This window comes from Agelaius phoeniceus, chromosome 1 (assembly GCF_051311805.1).
Source record: "Agelaius phoeniceus isolate bAgePho1 chromosome 1, bAgePho1.hap1, whole genome shotgun sequence".
Taxonomy (NCBI): domain Eukaryota; kingdom Metazoa; phylum Chordata; class Aves; order Passeriformes; family Icteridae; genus Agelaius; species Agelaius phoeniceus.
This window is the reverse complement of record NC_135265.1, coordinates 16,994,761-17,019,404: the sequence shown is the minus strand read 5'-3', so window position 1 is coordinate 17,019,404 and position 24,644 is coordinate 16,994,761. Positions and strand designations below refer to the sequence as shown.

At 41.5% G+C, this 24,644-nt stretch overlaps 2 protein-coding genes across 3 annotated transcripts in view; one reads left to right on the top strand and one right to left on the bottom strand.

Annotated features, from left to right (window-relative positions):
- Window positions 1-1,385, bottom strand: part of LOC129129488 (protein nucleotidyltransferase YdiU-like) — a 34,750-nt gene extending 33,365 nt beyond the window's left edge. For both annotated transcript variants that reach the window (XM_054647357.2, XM_077173768.1), the window contains exon 1: window positions 1,211-1,385. In XM_054647357.2, coding sequence (XP_054503332.2) covers window positions 1,211-1,385 — 175 coding nt within the window. The remainder of the gene's footprint in view (window positions 1-1,210) is intronic.
- PDSS1 (decaprenyl diphosphate synthase subunit 1) lies at window positions 1,384-24,383 on the top strand. Its single transcript, XM_054647371.2, has 11 exons — window positions 1,384-1,674; window positions 3,218-3,282; window positions 4,127-4,250; window positions 4,634-4,764; window positions 11,468-11,609; window positions 12,637-12,748; window positions 12,837-12,946; window positions 18,570-18,650; window positions 18,830-18,943; window positions 22,328-22,408; window positions 23,132-24,383. The coding sequence occupies exons 1-11, from the start codon at window positions 1,384-1,386 to the stop codon at window positions 23,270-23,272; spliced, it is 1,392 nt and encodes a 463-aa protein (XP_054503346.1). The 3' UTR covers window positions 23,273-24,383.
- Window positions 24,384-24,644: the final 261 nt, after the last annotated feature.

The following is a 24,644-nucleotide window of genomic DNA, read 5'->3' as shown; positions in this document are numbered from 1 at the left end:
AAATTTAGGATTTTATTGTTTGGAATTTCTGAAAAGGACTGAGTTAAAGTTCCGCAGTTAAAGAATCTACCAGGACATTCTAGTTTTAAGATCTAAACCACATCTAAGAATAGATTGAATGCACTGTGACTGGAACAGTCTCAGGGCAGTTTGGTGTTGCACTCAATTATAGACACCCTAAAAGACATCTGCAGGAGACAGGGAAGTTCAGCTTTCCCCACAGCTGAATAATGCAGTGCAACATATTTAAGTCGCTGTGCACCAGAAACTGCTGTGTACAGTCCATATACAGCAATGATCACCACACAACCCAAGAAAACAGATTAATCTTTTCTGAGTAATGTAAACAATGAAGGAATGGGTGAGAAGATGTAGCTCCTGCTGTGGCATACATGTGTACCCTGAAGTTGTGCTTCATTCTTCCTTCAGACCTACTCTGTGTCCTTTTCCATGGTAACAGAGGACAAATATTGTTTTAAAACTGTGTGGTTTACCATCTTTATGAACTTTTCTTGCAAAATCTTACAATTCCATATTAATTATAAAATCCCAGTACCTCATAGACACTGTTTTGCAAAAATTTTAAGTTAGTTAGCATCTCTGGAGCCTTGCTACTAGCCATGTTTCTCACTAACTCCAATGACAGATCCTGCTATAGCCAGCTGCCACATTATTTATCACTGACGATTATTTCTCAATGCTCACGAGTAATTGTATCACCTGATGAAATTAGTTCTGTAGTGTTATCATATCAATTAGCTCTATGATTACAAGCAGTTTTGTATGCCCGAGAGCTAGAATGCTTTGTGTACTTCCAGAAATGTGTCAGGTTATCAACTCTGCACTACTACATAACTGGGACCCGGGGGGGGAAGCTCCTTATGACCAATCTAGTTTTAACTTTAAAACTATATTTGACTGTGTGTATCAGGTCTTAGTTACTGCTTCAGGAGCTGCTACAACTCAACAAGCAAAATCGCCGAGCATGGCAGGAGTACAGAGCCCCGGGACAGGGCAGGGCAGGAGTACAGAGCCCCGGGACTGGGCAGGGCTGGAATACAGAGCCCCAGGACCGGGCAGGGCTGGAATACAGAGCCCCGGGACCGGGCAGGACAGGAGTACAGAGCCCCGGGACCGGGCAGGGCAGGAGTACAAAGCCCCGGGACCGGGCAGGGCAGCAGGACAGAGCCCGGGACCGGGCAGGCCGTACCTAGGAGGCTGTCGGAAGACAGGGCCCAGGTGCAGAGCTCCGCCGCCCGGCGCCGCGGGCACTGACCCGGCTGAGAGCGGGAAGCGTTCGGGGCCGGGCAGAGCCCGCGGGAGCCGCACAGCGCGGCCACACAGCCCCAGGCCAGGCAGGCGGGCAGCCAGGGCCGCCACCACATGTCCCCAGACCTCGCCTTCCAGCGTCACCCACGAACCCAGCCTGAGGTCTCCCGCCCCCAAAGAGGGCGTTGGGCTGCCCGCCCGGCACCGGGCCGGAGGGCGGTGGCGGCGCGGGGCTTCCGCGTCCGGGTCGCGGCGGTGCCGGGAGGCGGTGCCGGCGCGGCGGGGCTGGGGGACACCATGGCCTTGCGGTGGTGGTGGCGGAGTGGCGCCTGGTGCCGCCGGGCGCCGCTGCTGGGCTCCGTGCCGAGCCCCTGCCCCCGCGTCCCGCCGGCCCCCAGCGCGGCGGTGAGTGCGGCGGCGCCGGGCGGGAGCGGAATGAATGGGGCGGGAGGCGCCGGGCCGGGCGGGCACCCGCGGCCGCCGCTCCTTCGGCGTCCCGCAGCCTCCGCCCGGGAAGCGCCACGGCCCGGCGGCGGTTCTCTGCCGGGGGGTCCTTGCTGGGGGCAGGAGCGCGCTCGGTGCAAGGTTAAATTCCGGATTAGGAGTTTTCAGCACTGGTCAGTGTCTGAGCCTCTCGGAGCCGGCCCTAGGTGGGAGCAGGGGATGTGGTTCTCATGTGAGATTTTGAAGGCGTTTGTGTGTGTTAGCGTTGTGAGCGGCAACGGGGGCAGTTCACTCGCTGCCTTTGGTTTGGAGCTTCTTCACAAGGCCAGGCTGCTGTTCTGAGCCTTGCTGAGGTGCTGCGGCTGTCCTGGCCCAGGGACGGTGCTCTAGCGAACGTGTCCAGCATCCCGCAGCAGCCGCTGTTCCAGGGTCAAGCAGCAGTGTAAGGGAGGGAGTCCGTGTGTGCCCGCGCTGAAGGATCAGCTATTTTTAGCAACAGAACGCGGTGAGAGGTCCGAGAGAGCGACTTGGGATGTCTCAGCCCTAGGGCCGGACACTGAAGTCAGACAGCAGTGATTGCATATCTGTGATGAGTTTGGTCTCTCGCCTTGTCTCCTTGCATGGCCTTGTGTAAGCACGGAGGATGGAGGAGTGCCCTTGAGCCATTACAGGGCTTTTGTTTGTCTCCCACTGTCCAAGGAGAGAGAGGCTTTACTTTAATCCACATCTGAGGAGACGCTGAGGCACGAGGAGCAGGAGCAGGTCTCCTTGAGCATTTATGTGTGAGTTTTTCCAGAGGCAGTTTGGTGAACACGTGGATTGCAGTGATTTTAGGCTGGCTCAGCCCAGCATTGGGCAGGGCTCGGTACTTCCTGGCAGCATTCCCAGGAGCAGAGTAAAAGCTGTACTTCCTTCCTCAGCCTGTATCTATTGGAATCTTGTACCTGGGACTGTGCCTTCCTTCCCCCATGCTCCTGGGCTCTGCCTGCAGGGAGAGATCCTTGGAGAGATTGCTAGATTTGGAGGTTAGGTTCTGGACATTTAGCAGGGAAGATGGGCAGGTGTAAATTATAAACAGCAGGCAGAATTGAAATTGCTTCGGGGAAAACAAGGACATGATTTTCTGTTAGTGTACTGAAACAGCTCGTCCTTTTCTCTGTGCTTTGATTGGTGCCAGGCAGGGAATGTTCGAAAATTGCATCTTGCTCAAGTGCAAAAGCAAGGTTTTATTGGAGCAGCTTTGGTAATTTAAGTGATAAGCCTCCTGGGCTGGGCCAGCGAGGGGAGAAAGTCCAAGGCTGTGGAGCAGAAGAGTCAGTTCAGTGTGCCTGGTGAAGTGTGCACTCGTGTCTCACGTGGTGTGCAAGGGGTTATGAGACTCCCTTTGCTGCTGGGTTAAAATGGAGAAATAGAGCAATGATGATGAGTACGTTTTTTTTTGTAGTCAAATGTTTTCTGGCAGTTTAAAGTTCTGATAAACTGTCCCTGGTTTTATTTTATGCAGATGTGTCACATTACCCAAAGAAGTTCAACTTTCTCGTTTCCAAAAATATGTAGTATATTTTGGCGGTAAGTTGGAGATTCACATTGTTGTGTAGTGGGTAAGGACATAGTTATTGGGTGAACTGGGTTACAACTCTGAGCTGTAAACTTTGAAGATAAGGTTATTTGCTCCAGTGTAGACTGCTGCTGTAGTGCTGAGTTTGAATCTCAGTTGTCTATCCTGGAGAGTAACAGGCAAAGCAAGAATGTTGCAAGAAAATACATACGGTTCACTTTGGGAAAGGAAACATTAGAAGAAGAAGAAACTTCAAATCCTGGAAACAAACAAACAAATCTCCTAAGCTAAATGCATCTTAATGCATCCAGGTGGAGCTTTCACCCTTTTCTGATGAACTTTCCTAGCTACCTGGAAGTATTGATTTAATTTATTATGTTGCTGGGTATACAAAGAAAAAAATATCAAGTCTAAGTCAGGAATATTTTTTCAGGAGTTTACCTGAGAAGGAAGAAAGTAACAGAACAGTTGGGTTTCCAGAAGTGAGGGCTCTATCTCCAAATGTAGGCTACACTCTCCATGGAGTATTCAAAAGGAATAGACAGAGAGCAAGGTGGTGTTCTGGGTCTCAGAAGATCTGGGATCTGTTAAGGGCAAAGTGTGCATGTGTATTTGCCAGATGCACTTTGCCAGGTCCCAATATGATTTATGATCATCAATACACAGCTTTTCTGTCCTTGCACCTTACTGTCTATCTGAAAAAGAGAGTTTTGATGTCTTCATATATTTTAACCATTTGTTTAAATGGGGTGTGAGGGGAGAGGGAGAGAAAGAAAACCTTTCAGATGTTTCTATATGGGGAATCAGGGGAACTTGACTGCTAACAAGACTACTCTTGAAAAACACTGTCACCAGGTTTCATCATACAAGTACATCCCACTGGTGCAGCTGCAGTAAGACAATTAGTGATGAAAAATACCAAGACCCTTTTCAACTTGGTAGAAAAGACTTGAAGAATCTCTATGAAGATATTAAAAAGGTAAGGGATTTTGGTGACCATGGTGGCATGTCATGATGATTGTTTTTAATAACAGCCATCAGTTTGGATATTTGTTGAAATATATTCATTTATGGATATTTATTGAAGTAATGTTATATATGTTAAGAACTGCTGTCTAACTGAAGGCAAATGGAGCATTTCTCATATTTTATAGAACCAGAATGCAATTTTTTCTTCTGATTTGCAGTGCTGAAATGCATCATTTACATTTCAGATTACTCATACTAATTTAAAACATAACTTGAGCTTACACTGGATGGAATGAATGCAAGCAGTAACTATATACATACATACTGGTTTACTTACACTAAACAGACTGACTTTGTGACTTCCATGCTGAAATGCTCTTGTCCTTTTTGTAGGAATTGCTGGTCTCTGCAGCAGAACTTAAGGAAATGTGTGATTATTACTTTGATGGGAAGGGAAAGGCCTTTCGACCAATGATTGTGGTGCTAATGGCTCGGGCTTGCAACATTCACCATAATAATTCCAAGTGAGTTGGTCACTTTCAGATACACACATCATTCTTGAAAGCTGTCATTCTTGTCTCTCTGAAAAATACTTTATGAAAATAAAAGGCTCCTCAGTAAAACCTGAATGTAAGTTCTATCTTGAAGCTGTATTTTTGTAGTTGTCAGTGCAAAAGGAGCTGCTGGGTTTATTACATATTTCCATGTATTAAATTGTGGACTCTACTGCACTTGTAAGCAGGGTGGATAAATAATGTTGCTGAATTAATATATTTGTAAAGCTTTTAGTCAATTCTACCTTCTTGCATAAATGCTTTATTAGAACCTTTAATACTCTTTGAAACTATATAGACTTCATGAAGTATTTTCATTTGTAACCAGTCCTGTTCTTATTAAACTCCGGTCACAGGTAAGAAGTTTGCTGTGATAAGTTTGGTATGAGATTTTTTTAGTAATTGTGCAGAAAAGCTATTAAAGAGGTGGTATGATTACATTCAAAGCTGTGAGATTTTGAAAACAGTAAGAGTTTTTTTTCCCACCCTCTAGTAGCAAGTTTCTACGCTTTATGTAAGATTCTAAGCTAATTAGTCTGGTGTAATCCTTATGATCTCCAAGTTACTTGAAAGCAGTTTTAACTGGGCAGAAGATCATGCTTGGCCTGTATTCTCTATCACTCCTGAGTCTGGCTCGCTGCAAATGCTTCACTCCACACGTTCCTGTCAACTGCTATGTTTGCATTTTGAGGAAGGATGTTGGCTGGAGTGTTCTCCAGTTGCCTTCCAGCTATGCTTCCAGTCTTGCCTTGTATAGAATTTCAAGTAGGTAATCTTTGGTCCCTTTCCAGAAGTGTTTCTAGACTAATTTGTCAGTCTTAAAGGATTTCTCTGAGCTCTTGCACCGTTTTCTCTTTGTAGGACTAGTTTAATGCCTTGTTGGACTTGATTAGTACCTCAGAGCATGGCATGTATTTTGTTGCACGGATAACACCTCCCCCTGTAGCCCCTTCTATGAAAATATAATTATGAAGGAGAAGGCAAAACCGAGCTGGCAGCATCCTTTCCTCTGTGTGCCAGTTCCTCTTGTTTTAGGAAAAATCATCCAGGATTAATGAACTTTCCTTCAGCCAGATTCTGTTGTCAGTTCAGGACTGCTTCTTGTCATTGACTCTGAGATAGCAAAAGGAACGATATTGGTTGTGCAAATCCTCAGGGATACCTTTTGCCACAGGCTGTCTTAATGTATTCATGAGTGACCTTGACATGAAAAAAACAGGAGCGTGAGGAGGGCGCTTTTTGATGGCAGAGTCATTCTTGATGATCGTTCATCTGTGGTGAAATGTAAGGAGGCACAGCAAACCAAAACTTTCTGCTCGAGCTTGTAGGGTCTTAGGTGTCCCATTAGGGCATAACCCCAGTGTGGTTTGCAACCACCTTTGTTCTGAAAACCCTCAAAGATATCCTAGCATGCAGCAGCCATCCAGTTCAGCTACAGGAGTGTGCATCACACTTCCTGAAATCATCAGCGTGCCTGATCCCTGTGCTCAAAATGAGTTAAGTCCAGCTGGCTTCAGGGGTGGATTGCAAGGATAATCATGAAGATTGAAGGCTTGTGGTCTACAAATTTATCAGGAACAGAGTGAAAGAGCTACTTAAAACAAAGCATTATGTTTCTAAGAGAATTGATATTTTGGAGGAGATTTAACAACAGGGACAGTGAGATTTTGGGGCATCTTTGGAATCAAAATAATGGTAAAAATAGTTTTATCTCATTCTAGTGTGTAGCATGAAAAGCTTATGAACAAAATCATGTGTGCAGTGCTGAGAAGGCTGGAACTGATGTCATACAGTGTGGGAGTAGAGCAGTGAATCAAAGAGAGGTAGCAGTAGAAAGACTGAATTTGCCTGTATGCTCAAAGCATATTTGCTGTCTTTTGACATTTGTACATGCTCATGGACATATTCTTGTCCACATGTTATACTGTCTCAAAACTGTCAGGACCAGTTTTGAGACCTGCCCTATGCCTGTAAGAAAGTGCCACATATTCCTGGGGCGAGTGTTTGCTTTGCAGTAGCCAGCCCTCAGCATAAATCCTCTGATTTCTGGATGCCTGTGTCATTTGGCAGTGTTTGTACATCTGTTGTGGTTCTAATCAGCACCTTCAAAATATGTTCATTGTTTCAAAGGCCTCCTCAATAACCTGAACGTTCCTAGTACAAACCAGTCTGAGTCACCATCTTTGTCATGTTGCTTTTAGAATGAAATTCTGAGTGGCAGGAACAAAAGTGTTCAGCAAAGGAATGGAATGAAATCTCGGGGTATTTACCTTCCTGTTCTGTGCCCTGTGCCAATTTTTCCAGGCCTGTGATTGTAATTAAATATCCCTTATGTTGATACAAGTCTTCACTGTACTGCTTGTTGGTTGGTGCATAGTAACCAATGCTTTTGAGGGTTGGCAAGGCCATGCAAAAGGAATTTACATTTGTACTGTGGATAGCCAGTTCCTGTGAGCTGATAAAGTTTTATGGGTGTTTTCTTCTCTTCTCTTTTGCTTTTAAGCTGCTTGAAGCTGGCTATCTTACACCTGCTCTGGGTATGCATATACTTCAGTTCACATTGATACTATGATTGATTCATTATTGTTCTTTCTTAAAGCAACATTGTCTCCAGGTGGCAAATGGTTCATCCAACCTTTTTATGTTTGTGTGGAAAATTGTGTATGTAGAGAAGTAATACTGCATATTTTTAACTCTGCTACTCTTCTACAAACCTGGGGGGGAAAAATACGTGCCTTACATTCTGCTTCTCCCAGTGTTTTTTTAAGATGTTTTTCCACTTTCAATTTGTCATTTCCCTTCAAGCATTTTATCATTCTTTTCCTCAGTTAATACTGATTCTTCTCCCAGGCTTGTTTTTCTTTGTTGAGGCTTTGGTTCCCACATGTGAAGAGACTGGCCACAGTATCAGCAGGTTTGTAGGGTGAGCCAATATCCTGTACTGTTCATCCCCAGCATTTTTTTTTTTACTTTTGCCTCTGGGGATTGTATTGCTGATGTTCAGTTTCTGCTTCATCTTGCTGCCATTCTCAACTGTAATATAACTTGCTGGATCCACCATGCTTTTGCCTGCTTTTTCATTTTCTTTTCTTCTTTTCTGCAATTTTTGTATAAAAGGTAATACTTTTCCTTATTTGGCTGTTAAAATAACAATTTAGGAAGGCTACAGGTCCTGATTTTACAAGGCAGTCCCAAGAGACCTCTTTCTCTTCTCCTCCAGAATAGGTGAGATTTCTCAGGAGAATGGAATGGCCAGGTGGCTTTGCTTGCAGGTTAGGTGACATTGATCATTTATGTTTAGGTTTGAATGAAGTGAGGTATTTACTATACCCTCTGCAGGTTAACTGTTTTTCTAGAGTGAGGTCACTTTATTGTGGTCACAATAAGGAAAATGACAGTTTTATAAAGAATTATCTGAATTACTGCCAAAAAGGTAAGCGACTGAAGTGTGTTGCTTCTTTGCTCTCGAAGTTTTAAGTGTCTTAAGTCCCACCCTGAATCTTTAAGTCCCTTGGGCAGTGGCTTTTTGATAGCAACTTTGCTTATTGATAGCAACTTTACTTTGTGTGGGAGTAAGAATTGTTGTAAATAGTTTAAGTTGGGGTCATGCAACCCTCAATTTCACACATCCACTGCCTCGATTTCTTCACATACCTGTGAAGAGCTTCACAGAATTATCCCTTAGCCTGACAGGACCTAGTGTTTCTGTATTCTCCAAAGTGTTCACAAAGGAGAGTTTTTATTTCTATTGCTACAACCAAAAAGAGAGAGGCAAATAAGAGAGGGCCAAAGAAATACAACAATAATAGGTAAAACAGTGAGCACAAAAGTTTGGGGGCATGGGTGGGGAAGGGAAATAAATTTATTAGAATAGTGTGAGAAACAAATAAAATGACAGTAAAATAAAATTGAATATTTCCTAAAGATAGAACCTGCCACCAACCTTAGTTGGCTTTTGTTTCACTCCTCCAAACTGTTGTTGTCAAAAGCCCGTGGTGCCAGCTGCTCTGCAGTTTTCTCTGGTGTTAGCACATGCAGTCTCTGTGCTTCCCCTACTTTGCAGTGCCCTTCCGTGTCACAGACTCTGTTTCTGAGATGGTTGCTTCTTTCAGCCCCAGGGCCTTAGCAGGAGAATGATGCTTGAAGGACTGTGGCCATAGCACAACAATGTTGCAAGTTCTTATGCTCATTTCCTGTCCTTAAACTGGCAGTGTTTACTTACTGGCAAACACATTGCCTCCAAGATTTTTGTTGGAGAGTGTAAATACTGGTTTGTGTGGTTTTGAGTTCAGCCCTCACCATCGTTGGGTGGTTTTGGTTGTTTGTTTTGTGTTTGTTTCGATTTTGGACAGGGATATTTGGAGGGAGACATTTGGGGTTTCTTAACCTGTATGGTCAACATTGGCTTGTTCAGTGTTCATGAAACAAGTTCTGTAATGGAAAACACCTCAGGGTACAGCACATCTATAAAACCTTATCACTGAATCAAGCAGAGGGTCCTGTTGAAAAACAGAACATGATTAGTTGTATAAAATATCTGTAAATATACATCATCTCAGGGCCTCTTTACTTTGAGAATGAACTAAAAATGGCATCTTTCCACTTACTGGATTTGCTGTTATCTACTGAGTTATTGCCACATTTTGCTTTTGTTTTGCAGGAGAAGCTGAATGAAAAATGGCAGGGGATGAGAAAGATCCTGGGGTTTGTGTCTTTTCCCCTAAAAGTAGGCATGCACTGATCTAGAATTAGGCTCACAAGATGCATGCAAGAAACAATTGCAGAACTTTTTTTGCCAGCACTGGGTAGAACCTTGCTTGAGACTTTGTGGAAATAGTAGTTTTAAAACCCCTTCAGATGAAATTGTCACATTTGATACAACATTCTGGAAACCATGAACATTCCTATGCCATTTTTAGTCATTGTCAGAGATAAGATAGAGTATAATGCAGAACTTTTCAGAACCTGCTTGTGAAATAACTGGTTGTATGCTGTCTCCATACTACTGAAATATTTCAGTGTGTCAGTGAGTGTTGCCATTTACTGCTGCTTCCCAGCAGGAAGTCCAGTCTGCTGACATAATTAATGAAAAAGGGAATCCCCAAAAGGAGAACAGTGCATGAAAGAGGCTGGAGACCTTTACAGTTTTTTGAAGGTAAGTTTTCTCCTACTTAGTAAGAGTAATTTGTTTTGGAAAACTATTTATACTGAACTTGCATTTGATTAAATCACTAGTCCACATTAAGACTTGCCTCCAAAGAACCATAAAGGTTTCCAGCTCTTATTTTCTGTTGTGTAAAAGCCATATTTTCACAGCCTGTGAGCTACCCCAGTCATCCTGCTATTGTTCAGGATGTAGAACTCCCACTGACAGCAGTGCAGAATTCTGTATAGAGGTAGGTGTCAGAATGCAGTGTTATGTCAGCAGACTGCAATATGTTCTTTCATTTTGTGATTAATCACTACATTTTAAAGGACATAGGCAGCGCAGGAAAGTTTTAAATTCCCTTACATGAGGTGAAATTATCTTCTGTTTCAGTTCTTTTTCTGTTCTCCTGTAAAATAGTATAATTTTTCCCTCTTGTCTGTATACCAGAAGTATACAGACAGTTATTTATATATCAGAAGTAGTTTCTTTCTTGTGTTGTGGGTTTTGGGGTCTTTGTGTTACTGTTTTGTATGTGGGGCATTTTAAATGTCCATGTGGAGTTATTACACCTATGAGGCAGGACTGACTGGGATAGCCATTTCTGGCATCCTGCATGTAACCCATGATGAAAACAGAAAAATACCAGAAGACAGTGGAAGCTGGATACTAAGGGAGATGGTCCTTTGTGTGAGCTAGGTTGGCTCTTTTATGTGCTTTTTGCCAGTTTTGTTCTCTAGATAATTGCTTCCATGTTCTTCCCTTACCTTCTTTTCACCTACTTTAAAAAAAAAAAGTAGTGTGAACTACTGAGAATTGAATCATCAGTGTTAGATCTTCCCAAAGGCTGAGTTCCAATATGTGTTAGGTAGTTGGTGTTCACAGTCCTAAAGTGCTTGCAGTAGAATTCTAGTTAATTCCTCAGGCTTCTGAAGAACCTCTGGGGTTTTAAGGTAATCAGGTAACATCAAGGATACGATCTATGAGTTATGTCTTTCAAATGTGGAATCCAGGTTTCTGTTCCTTCTGATCTCTCCAACTTGCTGCTCAGAGTTATCCAGCTGTAGAGAGTTTGTGATGCCATATTTGTAGGTAGAGCAACAGAGATAAGGAAAACTTAAAACTCATCTACAGAGCTACCTGTCATTCTTTTTCATTCTTTTCTCTGCTGTTTTTCAGACTTCAGTCTTGGAGCCATGCATCCTTGATGCTGTGCTGTTTATTGCAGTCTGGATTTAGAGGGATTAAAGTCAAAAACACAGGAGTTTTGCAGTACTGTTAATGCAGCAATGTAGAAATAGGCCTCATGAGGATGGACTCATCCCTCTGCACTTACTGTACTAATGTGATCTTACTTTCTCTTGTCTTCCTAATTCCAGGTTTGAAAGAAGGGGGTCAGACCAGGAAAAGCTGTGACAGCTGTTTTCAGAGGAACATTTTTTGTTTGGTTTTTAATAGAAATTTTGTAGTGTACTGCAGCATATATAATTGATTTAATGATTTGACAGTTCTTGTTTTTTATTTTAGGGAGGTGCAAGCAAGCCAGCGCTCTGTGGCCATAATTGCTGAGATGATCCATACAGCCAGTCTAGTTCATGATGATGTCATTGATGATGCAAATTCTCGCAGAGGAAAAAGGACACTTAATCAAATCTGGGGAGAGAGGAAAGTGAGTTTGCTAATACGTGCAAGGCTTGCCTTTGAATTTCAGCAGAGCACAAATACCTAGAGGTTTGTAACGTTACTATGGCTAGGTCTTGGAATGTGTCAGAAAACATATGAAGAGGTGTGCACAGTTTGTGAGTGAGACAAATGTGTTTTCTTTTTCTGAACTGTTGGAAGCATTAGATAATGAATGGTTGAAGTGTGTTAGTGTTGCACCTGTCCAGCCTCCAGAAGAGATGACTGAGAGGGGCCCTCGCTGTACGTATCTGAAAGCAGTGTCACAAAGATGGATCCAGGCTCTTCTCAAGTAATAGGAGACAAGAGGCAGAGGACAAAAACTGATGCACAGGAAGTTCCATCTGAATGTGAACAAATTGTCCAGAGAGGCTTTGGAGTCTCCCTCACTGGAGAGATTCAAGAATCATCTGAATGCAATCCTGTCTGGGATGACCCTGCCTGAGCAGGGAGGTTGGACCAGACGATTCTGGCCCTTTCCAACCTGGCCCCTTTTGTGATTATTGCTGATTATTACTGATTTTGGCATTGAAATACTTTTAACTTGTACCTCATCCTGAATGCTGATTCAGTGGTGAGCACAAAAATGTTTTCAGTCAGCGGGAATTTTTTTTTAAAATTGGTGTTTTCTTCACAGAGCATTACAAGAAAGGTCTTAACCAGAAAATACAAGGAAGGAACTTGCGGTAATTCAGAGCTCACATGGCGTAACAGCCACAAGAGAATGGTCAAATAGAGAACTAATGTTCAAAAAAACTTCATAAGCAAACACACACTGCATACAGGGGGGACAGTGCATATACAGAGAAATATCACCAGTACCATATGATAGGGACTCAGAAATTACTCAGATTTCAATATTTGGTTATGCGTTTTTTCGCTCTTAAAATGAGATATCTGTGCTTTATGTGGGAAAGTTTTGTAATGTGAGTAGATCTGACAATTAAAGGAAATTCTATGGTCTGTAGTAACACAGGAGAAGACTTAAGGGATCACCTTTTTGTTGTTGTTGTTAGGCTGTTCTAGCTGGCGACTTCATCCTCTCAGCTGCTTCTGTAGCTTTAGCACGAATTGGAAATACCACTATCATCTCTGTTCTAACTCAGGTGATTGAAGATCTGGTGCGTGGTAAGGTTTTTTCCTGTTTTTATCTTCCAATTTGCTTGCCTAAGCAGTAAACCCACAAATAAAACCTCCCTTCTGTGCAACTTTTTAGGTGAATTCCTCCAGCTGGGTTCCAAGGAAAACGAGAATGAGAGATTTGCTCACTACCTCGAGAAGACTTTTAAGAAGACGGCGAGTCTGATAGCAAACAGTTGTAAAGCAGTATGTACGTCTGTCTCTTCTGAAGTTAACATACCATCCTGTAAGCTTCACAGCTAAACCAGTATTGCTCTTTGCTCTGGAGACCCTCCTAAGCAAAACCCTGAAATGGTATTCTGCCAGAACGTGAATGGGTTTGAGATTGTGAATTTTATCACAGTTCAGCTGTGTAGCCTCCAATATTGGTTTTCACTTTTTCTTTGCGTTTTTTATTTATACACAGATTTATTGTTATTCTCAAGAATGAAAATAAGGTTCAAATAATCATAACAGTGACAGTCTTCAATTTATGAAATTCTGGAACTTTGATACAGTGGTTTTAAACTCAGTTGATCATTTTTGAGCCTATAATTTGATTTTAAATCTTCTTTGACACCTGGCTGTACCCATTGGTGCTGAGTGAGACCTTAAGTGGTAACAGTGGGAGGAAACAATTATCAGAGAATAAGCTGTGTTGGAAGGGGCCCATCAAGGTCATCAAGTCCAACTCCTGTCCCTGCATGGGACACCCCAAGAGTCACACCATGTGCTGAGAGCACTGTCCAAACACTTCTTGAGCTCTGTCAGGTTTGGTGCTGTGACCACTTCCGTGGGGAGCTCTTTCCAGTGCCCAGCCACCCTCTGGGTGAAAACATTTTCCTGATATCTCTACATCACATTGTAAAAAACCCGAAGCATGTAGTTGATTTGTCTTATTTGTCTGGGGTTTTAATTACCAATTACTTTATCCAGCCCTGTCACTCAGTTCTCTTACTTGATTACAAAAAGATCCAATTCAAGATTATATTCTTACACAAAAGTAGATGTTCAGTTCTAGTGCAGAAAATAGAGGTGGCTAATAATTTCACCCTCAAAGGGAGTTTGGTTTATTCTTTTTAATGAAAGGCAGTATAGCTAATGGATTCTGTAACAAGCAGGAATTCTTAAAGAATTAGGGTAAAAATCTGTGCTAGTGTTAATCATCTTCCTTTGTTCTCAGGGAACTGGTGCATTTGTGCAACAGACAGCAGTTGAAAATTGCTTATATCAAAATGATCACGTAGAATGAGACACATGGGTTTCAGGGGAGGGAAAATACCTTTTATTCTAGTTGGAGGAAAGAAATTAAGTCTTCTGGATTGCTCATATTAATGAGCAATATGACCCTGGCAATTTTCTTTTGCAAGTCTTGTTTTATATCACTAGGCACCTAGATTAGTGAAGAGCATGACATTATTCTGCTACCCCAGAAAAAACATACCCAAATTTTAATATTCATTTTGACAGTCTGCCTAAAAGAATCTTTGCAGATGGAAGAAATCACATTCCCACTGGGTGGATTCTCCCTACAGATGTGCTAATTTAATCTTTTTCCTTTTCGTGACTTGCAAGAGTTAAGGATTTAAGCAGTTCCCTCAAGACTGAGGCTGTGATGCTGGTCGGGGGGGGGTTTGGCTGCTTTTCTTCTAGTGGCTGGTCTGAGTTGTTCCATTGCTGAACTGCTGGAATTTTATATGCTGTAAAATTTGTGTTAGAAAGGAAAGTAGAGAGAGAAGGTCTCTCTTCATGGCAAATCCTTATTGCTGCACACAGTACCAATGAATTGAATATGTATCTTTCCCTCAGTTTCTTTCTGCATGGATTAGGAGAGCTCTATTGATAGGAGTTAAAAGGGTTTTTTTTTTGGTGGGAGGGATTTGGGGGGTTTTTTTGTTGCATGTGAGTGTTGAGATTTTTTGTTTAGATGGCTTTGGCTACTGAAGAAGTGGAATCAGAAGGGAGTTCTGTTTTCTGTAGCAAAAATGATAAGCAGGATCATCAGTTCTATCTTGAAAGGGAATTCAGTTAGGGACTCAAGAGTATTCAGATCTTGTTTTCAGGGACAAAACTAAGAGAAGAGACTATGGGTTTTAGAAGCAGTTCTGTTCCTGTTAATGATAGGAAAAACCTGATTAGTTGCTGTGATTAAATAAATACAAGTATTAATTAGAAAGAAGATGTCAAACAGGTTCAGGTGGCACCTTAGAATTCCATTGTGCCATGCTTTAGAAATGGAAGAGGAGGGTAATCCTGCAAAAAGGTCTAAACAAGACATACAATGTAATTCATACATTCTATACCACCAAAGCATTACTGCATTTAAATCAAAATTCTTTAAGTTAGGACTTAGGGAGAGAACAGTCTGTTCAAGATGTTAAGAGCCATCCCAGTCTCCAGTTTATTTCTACAACAGTTCTGCATGGGGGAATGTTACCAAAATTTCAATTAAAGTGTATTGTAAAAGGAGGCAGTGGCAGATGGCCCAGAGTCATTGAAACCTTAGTTACTGCAAGGCATTTTTCAGAGAAACATGAGGTGACTTTAGTTCAAGAATTCAGAAACAATAAAGCTGGAGTGGAATTTCTGTTTAGTCATCAGGCCAGCTGGAGATAGCAAAATAACCCGAGCAGATTTTCTGTCTTTTTTAAACCCTGCAGTAATGTGAATTCCTGAGGCTCATAAATATATTTATATTTTGTATGGTATACTTTCAGATGAAGGATTAAATCCTGCTTGCTTTGAGTGTAAGGGTGCACTAGAGATTGTTGATTTCCATATTAAGGGAAGCTTGTGTCTCCTTGTGTAAGGCAGGGCTGTGGAAGGGACTGAAGAAACCAACAGTCTGAAGCTCTGGATATTCCTGTAAGCTCCTGCTCTGACCAGTCCCTAGTTTGGTGGGCTCCATCAAAAAACCCTACAAGCATGTGCAACTGGTGCCCAGGAAAATAAGACCTCTGACTGTGAAGTAGACTCTCCTTTCAGCAGATGACTTTCAGAGTTTCCTTCCACCCTAAACTATTCTGTGGTTCTCCTGGAAAGAGGAACACTGCTCCTGTCTAGAAAAACAGGGGTGGATGAGCCAGGAATGAGAAGGCAGGAACCTGACTGCTTCTGGAGATGGGCATGGAGAAGAATAGCTGGAAAAGGGGAACATTTTAGAGCCTTTTCCTTTCCACGGAGTCCACAAATCTAGGACTACAAGAACTAACATCTCTTGTAGTGTTTATTCAAGCAAATTCTGGCCCAGCAGCAGGTTTTCCTCTCTGATCTAAAGAGCACTGGTAGAGATGTGCAAATGCTTTCAACTCCAGCTGCCATATTGTCACATATTAAATCTCAGAGCAAGATGTATCTACCCAGAGCTGAGAATGTATTTTATGGATGTGAAATTCAGTAAAGAGGCAAAATTGGTTTATAGTCTCTCATATAACATAACAGAAACAGCTTCTTTTTTTGCAAAAAGTGTGTTTGAAATAACACCAAGGAGATTGAATTTTGCTGAATTCAAAGAACATTTCTAAAGAATTTGTTTCACTTGGTATTAGGAAGGATTTTTCATCATGATTTAGTGGAGGACAGGCTTGAAGTCTTCTAAGATTAAATTTGTCATGAGCCAGTCCTTCCTATCTGGGGAGCTCTAGGCTGTTTTCAAAGGGGGAGTTTTATCATTTAAACACACATCACTGTACTGAGTTGGTAATCCTGATTTGTATTTGCAAATGTGGGTATTATCCCCGAGCATTACCCCAGTACAGCTCCAGTTAAACTCTGTGTGGGAGTGACAGGCAGCCTGGCTGCAGCCCGGCCAGTGTCCAGCTGGGGGCAACAATCCACAAGAGCAGATTGAGCAATTGCATCCTGAAGGAACTCCCTGATAGACACAACCCAACTGCAGGTTTATTATGTGGTCATGGTCAGAGGGTTGTTCACTTGAGGATGACTGGCAGAAAAAATCTCCCGAATTTTTAAATTATTTTTTTGTCCTTTTTTTTTGTCTATGAACAAGAATTGACCTTTCAGGTTAAATGGAGGAAGCTCTTTTCTTTACACAGCACTTCCTCTCACCCTCTGCCAGCTACTGCCCACTCCGACCCTTTGCCATTAAGCAGGATTTTGTCACTGAATTCTGTATTTTAATCCTCCACATGGAAGGAAATGTGGAGGTAGGTGAGGATTTCATTGGAACAGGGTGGATGCAGTCCCCCTGCCATGCTGGCATTATGTGATTTATATTACAGAAGCAACCAAAAGCTTGTGTGGTACAGCAGTAGATGTTAGGTCTTCAGGCAAATACTGCTATTTAAGAGACAAACATCAAAAGGAGGATAAAAAGGCAAAATGTTCTACTTTGATAGTCCCTAGCAACATCTATTTAAATATCTCATATTTGCAGTTCTCTCTGTTTAATAGCCTTCAGGATTTTGTATGATTATTAGAGATAAGTAGCATTATTTTCCTGCTATACTGTCCTCTTTTAAGTAAAAGTGGAGAATGTATGATGCTGTTAATTTCTCAGTCATCCAGATTCCTCTGGGGTTTAGTTATTATCAACAGATGCAGGTTATGACTGGGAAGTGTTCTGATGCTCAGATATGAAGTGCACTGCTGCACGAAATCGTCTCTCATTTTGTGCAAATTGCATCATATTTATTAGGATATAATGTTGTTTCTTATTTCCATCTTCACGTTCACCTCCAAAGCTACTGCTGGATTTGTTTGGGGTTGGTTTTGGGGTTGGAGGGGTTTTTTATGAACCTACCTTACACAGTCTTAAAGAGGAATGCATATACATACATACACACACACATACTTATTTTTTTATATTGTGTTTTCCTAGCATATATTTTTAGTCTAAAGTAAAATGTATCTTCACTCCTTGCATTGGTCACAGCAGAATTGGAATGCCTGCAATAAACCAGGGTGGATTTTTGTCCCCTGTTCTAATTGGTTTATTGAAAGTTGAAATCAATCTGAGTATTTAACCAACCTCATTTTGCAAAATGTATAATCAGTACATAAATGCAAATAGCATAAATGTCCTTACTTCCAGGCAAGATATTAATTCTCAAACCTTAGTTAATGTCCTATATTTTAGTTTTGTGGAGTTTATTCAGCAAAATTTCTGTCTTTCAAGTAGTTGATTGTACATTCACGTAAAATGTTTTATCTCAGTTCAGTGATACCTTTGTGAGCTTGGTGTGCTTTCTTCATTTGCTGTCTTTTCTTTGCCACTAATTATCCCTCAGTAGCTTTGCCTGCAGGCTAATCAAGTCATCTTCCTGAGCAAGTCAGATAGAGTTAACATCACCTTAAAAATAATCATCCTTATGTCAACTGCCCCTGCTGTACCAGGTCCAACACATCCAGCTTTGTAATCTTTTATGAGACATGTAATGTCCATTTATCTGCTATCTGACCTCCAATTATCCCCTGGCTGATTTATGTATGTAATTAGTTTAATTTCCCCATCACTGGACTGGATACAACTACTACCCTCCCTGCATGTAAAGTGCATCCACATTTCTTCTCTCTTTATCCTTGCATTGTAATTTCTAAGCCTGATAAATATTTAATGAAGCTAATCTCTTTGCAGATGTGAATGTAGTTTAATACTGCACTGCTGTTCAGCCTTGTTTTCTAGTAAGCTTGGCCAGTTTTGTGTCTCCATGAACTGAGATATGCCAGAATGTGCTCAAGTCAGCTTTTTTTGCCTTTCCCAGATCCCTCCAGCCTATGCTGGCTGGGTCACACCTATGGTCAGGGGCTAAAAGTGCTAACTTTTAGTTAACTAAAGCTTTCTATTTACTTGGGGTTTTTGTCTTTTCAGGTTTCAATTCTAGGCTGCCCTGACCCCAAAGTTCATGAGATTGCATACCAGTATGGAAAAAACGTTGGCATAGCTTTTCAGGTAGTGTTTTTGTTGAACTAAATGGAATCTAAAATCTAAACTTCTCCAAAGTGTTTTAGAAATCAAAGTGGGCTGTCTTAATCCTTCCTACAAATCTTGTCTTTAACAAGGATTAGTCTGTATTTAGCACTAATACTTAAAAAAGAAATTTTAAATAATCTGTATGTTCATTTTTTTAGTTGATAGATGATGTGCTGGATTTTACATCATGTGCTGACCATCTGGGGAAACCAACAGCAGCAGATCTCAAGCTTGGATTAGCCACAGGCCCTGTCTTATTTGCTTGTCGACAGGTAAGTCAGCAGGAAGCTGTTTGCTCAAAATGAGAAGTGTAAACTGCTCCTCACAGGACCAGCTGAAACACATCAGATCTCCAGTGTCAGTGATGAGAGGGGCCTGGGCACATGTGGCAAATCAGTAGGTTCAGTATCAGATGGATCCTGTGCACATGTAAGTTCTGAGAAACACCTTCCTGCACAACTCTACTTACTGTTAGGCACTTCTAGGTATTGAGAGTTTTAGGACATTTTGTGTAGGTTATTCCTAAGTAGCTTCTTGCTTGTGTTTTCTCCTGAGACATCCTCTTCCCAAGCTTGACTGTGTATGTAGGCTTTTTTGCTTTGTTCTGGGCTTTGTATCCATCTGGGGCCAAGAATTGAAATCCCTGCCTTGCCTTTAGGTGGGTACCTTTATTTATTGGATTTGATCTTTTCATCTCTTTGTCCTCAAGTATTATCCATTTACAAACATGAGTAGGTTTCCTGTCTGCAGGTTGGGTAAGAGAAAAGGGACTGTCATAAATAAAACAGGCTTAAAATTGGTCAAGATTTTCAGTGCCTTGGAAATTATTTGGAGGAGCAAAATGAAAATGGAACTGTGAGCAGCATGAAAAACATTAAAATTTGTGCTAATCCATAAATGGGAAAGAAACTGGTTTAATTCCTTGCTCTAGTGTCTTGTTCACCAGAGGCAAGCAGATTTGGGACTTAAAAAGCAGTCCTTCCTACCAGGCTCCACAGTGTGATATAAAAGCTGGCACAGTTAGTTCCAGCAGAGCTCTCATCTATGATCTCTCAGTGGAATTGCTTAGAGCTTGACATGGGAAAAGTTCTACATCATTTAAAAAAACCCAACAACTTTGACATTTACTTCCCCCTCTAAAAGAGCCTGTTGTGGGGGGAGGTGGAGCATTCACATCTGTTTGCTTCCTTATCCTTTGGGCATTTCCAAGGATCTGTATCTCAGAACAGACAGGAGCACAGAGTATCAGCCAACTGAAAAAGCAGATGAATGCATATTGAGAACAACCTTCTCTGTGTCCTCAGTGTCTCCCCATACTCATCTGGGGGCTTCACAAGCATATTCTTGAATCATTATTTCAGAACTGTGTCATCAGCAATTGGAGCTGTCCAAAGAACAGTGAGACACTCAGGCAGAGAGGGAGGATGGAGTTGTAAAACCGTTTTTGTGTGTGCTAAAGCCACGTGCAGAAGGAAACAAGGCATGTTGCAAATACCCAGTTTTGGCAGAGAATGGGTGACATTGATTGTCTTGTGGGTGTTGAATATTCCAATTTTTAAATTAAAACTATTTCTTATTCATTTGTTTGGGTTGTCTGTCTCTGACTTTGAACTTCATCTATCTTTTAATTAGCTTTACAAGATAAATTAGTTCATAACATAGAAATAAAAGAAAATAAAATCTGTCACTCCTATTGTAAAATCTTGTTCTTTGTAGGCCACTTTTTCCTCATTTATATCTTTGATAGATGGGAAGTGTATATTTTTGCATTGAAATATAACTTGACCGTCTTATAAAGTTTCCTGCATTAACCAGAAGGCTTCTTTGCTGCAAATGTCCTGCTGTTTTCAAGAAACCGGAACAACAGCACTGCAGACTTAACTGATATATAAACAAAGCATGAGTGCTAAAAAATGTGGAGCTTCAACCAACACTCATGATGCTACTAAAAGATATTTCATATATTTGTGTCTGAGAAAAAACCTCATGAGCCAGGACTTGAAGACAGTCCAAAGTGTAATTATTAATTATAGGCTGTCTTTTCAGATTAGTATTGCTGCTATCCTTTCATGTAGCTGGTACCCTTCCAGTTGTCTTCCTGACAAACATTTGTTAGTTTTTAATGTGCTCTGGAACTCCAGTGGCAGATGCCTTTTCTTCCTCTCCTCTCCCCTCCCTCTGAAATACATCTTTGTGCATTAGAATATTAAGGAGAAAAAAATGTTTACCTTGATATAGTACCTATTTATTCAGTATTTAAAGTTAGCTCACTCAGTAAAAAAAAACAACTCCCCATTTATTTTTTAAGGAAATACACTAGTGTATGCTAATTCTAAAGCTCCTCTTAAATGAGTACAGCTGAAGAAGGAAGGTTTATTTTTATTATAAGCATTTCTGTTAAATGCTGATGTGCTGCCCACTAAATAGGCAGAATTGCTAATAACAGCTCTGCCTTACAAGTTTGGGGATCTTCATGTCCTTTAATGCTTAAATATAAAAAGTGATATGCATCCCATATGCATCCTATATAACTGTAAATATGAATAATGTGAAAATTGATTGCATGAACACTGCAATTAAATTGTCATTACCTGGCAAGGAAGCTAGGATCTAGAAAAAGCCATGGCTTTCCTCTTTTAGATGAAGTGTGAGTCATCACTGAACATCTGAATGCATCTCCAAGACTGTGTATGAGTAATAGGAGACTGTCACAGCACTGAAGGGTGCTACATGTTTGTACCTGAACAAGTCTGTAAAGCTGCAGTTGCAGGCCCAAAGGTGTGCAAGGAAGGCAGATCATTATTTACAAGTATATGGCAATAACATCATCTTTGTTTGACTCTAATCCTTTCAGGCAACAAGAACAAACAGCTCTTTCTTTCCCTTAAAAAGAATTCTTCTGTGGAGTAGCTGCCTTGAGTTGTAGCTTTATTTTGTTAAGCACTAGGTTTTTCTGTTTCTAGGCTGTCTTAAGAAAGAGGCTGCATATTTACCTAAGTGATGTGATTTTTCTCAAAACAACTGACTTGAGTTACCTGCTTGATTTGTAGGGAATTGAGCGTGCAGTGCTAACTACAAATGCTATGTGGCTGAAAACAAAATACCTTATAGTTGTCATTTTTATCTTACTAAAAAAAAAAAAAAATCTGTGTATATAATATACCAGCACAATGGAAAATGTAAGAGAATGTAACAGCCAGTGTTTGCATGAGGGGATTTTACAAGTTGAACTATACAATATTGCAACAACCAACATCCCAGGTTCTTTTGTATGTGTGGGGGCAGAGGTGCTTCTTCCAGGAGTGCCAACACTGATCATCATCTGTGATAGAGTATCTGATGCAGATTATTCACCAGGCAGTAGCCACATCAGAAGTTACCACACTGGAACATCTGCTTAAGATGATAAAATGGCAGGTGCTGACTTCTGCTTCCAATTGGCTACAGCCAGCAGAGCCAGAGCCAGGTTTCAGTTATAAGTGTTTGGGCTCTGCTATATTCCTGTGCAGACTGCAAGTACAAACCTAAAGCTGTACCTGTAGCAGCAGCAACAGGGAAGAGGGCTGCACTTTGGTGGTGTTCTGACCTTAGCATGGCAGGCAGCTGCATGGAAAACAACTCAAAAGCAAGTACAAACCTTCTCCCTTTGTGCTTAGTTTCCAGAAATGAATGCTATGATAATGAGGAGATTCAGTAAGCCAGGAGATGTTGAACGTGCATGGAAATACGTGTTGCAGGTAAGACTGATATCAAATATTTCTGCTCTCCCTGCTGCTCAGTCTGAAATTCATTGCCTCTCAAGTAAAATAGCAAGGCTGCATTGGAAAATACCTACTGTGTAGCATGCAATGTACAATGCCAAGTAAGAACAACTCAGGTCTCCCTCTGGCACAGTATTTTAGCAGAAATGCTAGGTACTGAAGAACTTTTTTTCTTTTTTTCCCTCCAACAGCATAAAATCTGCGTAAGTAAAAAGTTCACACATGAACTCAGTTCTTCAGCTGAGGCATAGCTGTATTCAACAGCTGGTATAAATGGCATGTAATTTCCAGTCTTGTAACTGCAGTGCACACCCTATACCAGTTTTAAATTACTCTGGTCTAAAAAGACTGAGAAATGGTCTGTGCACCATTATTACCTATTTCTCAGAATAGCATGGGGGTTTTGTACACCTCTATTTAGGGCAGGAGGGGAAGGGATAAACCAGTAGTTTCTACTTTGTTATTAATACCAGTGCTGTTTTGTAATGGCTGAGTTGCTATTTTGGCATGGATGAGTTTCAGTACTTGGACAGTTTGGGGCAGGTAGGTGGGCTTCCCCGATTACAGAACGAATCCTCTTTCCCCATCAGAATATAATGTATGAGGGTACTTACTGACCTTAGAACCTCCCCCTGTGCCTGGACAAGGCAGAAGGCAGCAGGAGGCTGATCAGGTCCCTGTTTCTGTCTCTTCCCCCAGAGTGATGGTGTGCAGCAAACCACCTACCTCGCCCAGCGCTACTGCCACGCGGCCACGCGCGAGATCCGCAAGCTGCGGCCGTCCCCCGAGAGAGAGGCCCTGGTGCACCTGACAGAAATGGTTCTCATGCGGGACAAGTGAGAGAGCTCCTTCCACTCCTTCTGGCAGCTACTTTACCAGACTGTGCCTACATTTATTTCAAAAGCTTTTGCTTCCAACACAAGCCACCAAAAATTATTTTTTTAAAAAAAAACCTCCTTTTTTTTTTTAAGTTTTACTTTACTTTCTTTTTTTTTAACTAAAGTTTAAAGTGTTTTACTGAAGGAAGCCATGCAATTCAGAGCAAATCAAACAGTGCTGTACAATTGTTTTAGTGGGGGCTATTGATTGTGGGTGATGGGGAAGATGTTTACATGTTGATGCACAAAGGCCACAATGAAAATAAATATAAATCAGTGTATGAGAACTGAAGCTGTTCCAAATTTCACTTGTTTACAGTAATAAAGAGAGCATGCATGTACAGGAGCTGGTAAACTCCTCTGAAGAGAGAGGGTTTGGGTGTTTCCCTGGCTACTTAACAGAAGCACCTGGCATTGTATATAGCTAGAGATACTGGTTAAAAGACTACAAGCAGATTTTAATTGGTTATTCATCAGTGAGTTCAATTCATGCTCTTGGTGGCTACTTGCTAGCAGTCAACATGATGCAGAATTTGAGATTGTTACCAAATGAATGTTTTTGTTCAGAAAATGAAAGGCTTGGTATTTCTAACTCAAACTAAAAATGAATGATTCACCAGCCAGTCAAACTTGCAACTCCATCACTTTCATCACTCATTTATAGAATATATTGTGTAGTACCCTAGAAGCTGCCTTTGAAGTCCCAGACACATTCCTCTCACAGTAATTACCCAGTACTACCACATTCCTTCTCAGTTTATTTCAGCCACAGAATCTGTAGAGCAGGAAAGCACACCCTCTCTGGCTATCTCTGCCTGTGATCCCTTAACAATGGCCAAGTTCCTGTCCCTGAGTTCCCCTGGGTGCTATCTGGAGGACAGCCTGCTCCTGTCCCAGAGCCACACAGAGAGAGTTCCCACACACGACTGTCAGCTACAGATGGTGTCCAACTCACTGCATCCAGGTAACTGGATTCAATCAAGAACCCTCACTGGAACTAAGTGTTGGCAGAAAAGAACTTTTAAGAGTATGTATAAGTGTGTAATTCAGGTTTCAGATCTAATTTATTTTCCCTCTGTCAGTGATAAAGTCATGTTACAAACATTTGCTTTTTAGTACATTGCCTGGGATAACACAGCCATGATTTTGCTACGTTAGCATTCCAAACTTCTTCGCCAGCCAACCAACAAAGTAATGGACGAGACCTTTGGTTCACTTATATATTTATGAATGGAAAAAGTCATAATGTAAATTTACTCATTAAAAAAACTTGGGTACAAATTACACATACATAAGACCACCCATTTTTTGAATCACATGGACACCTTAGACCC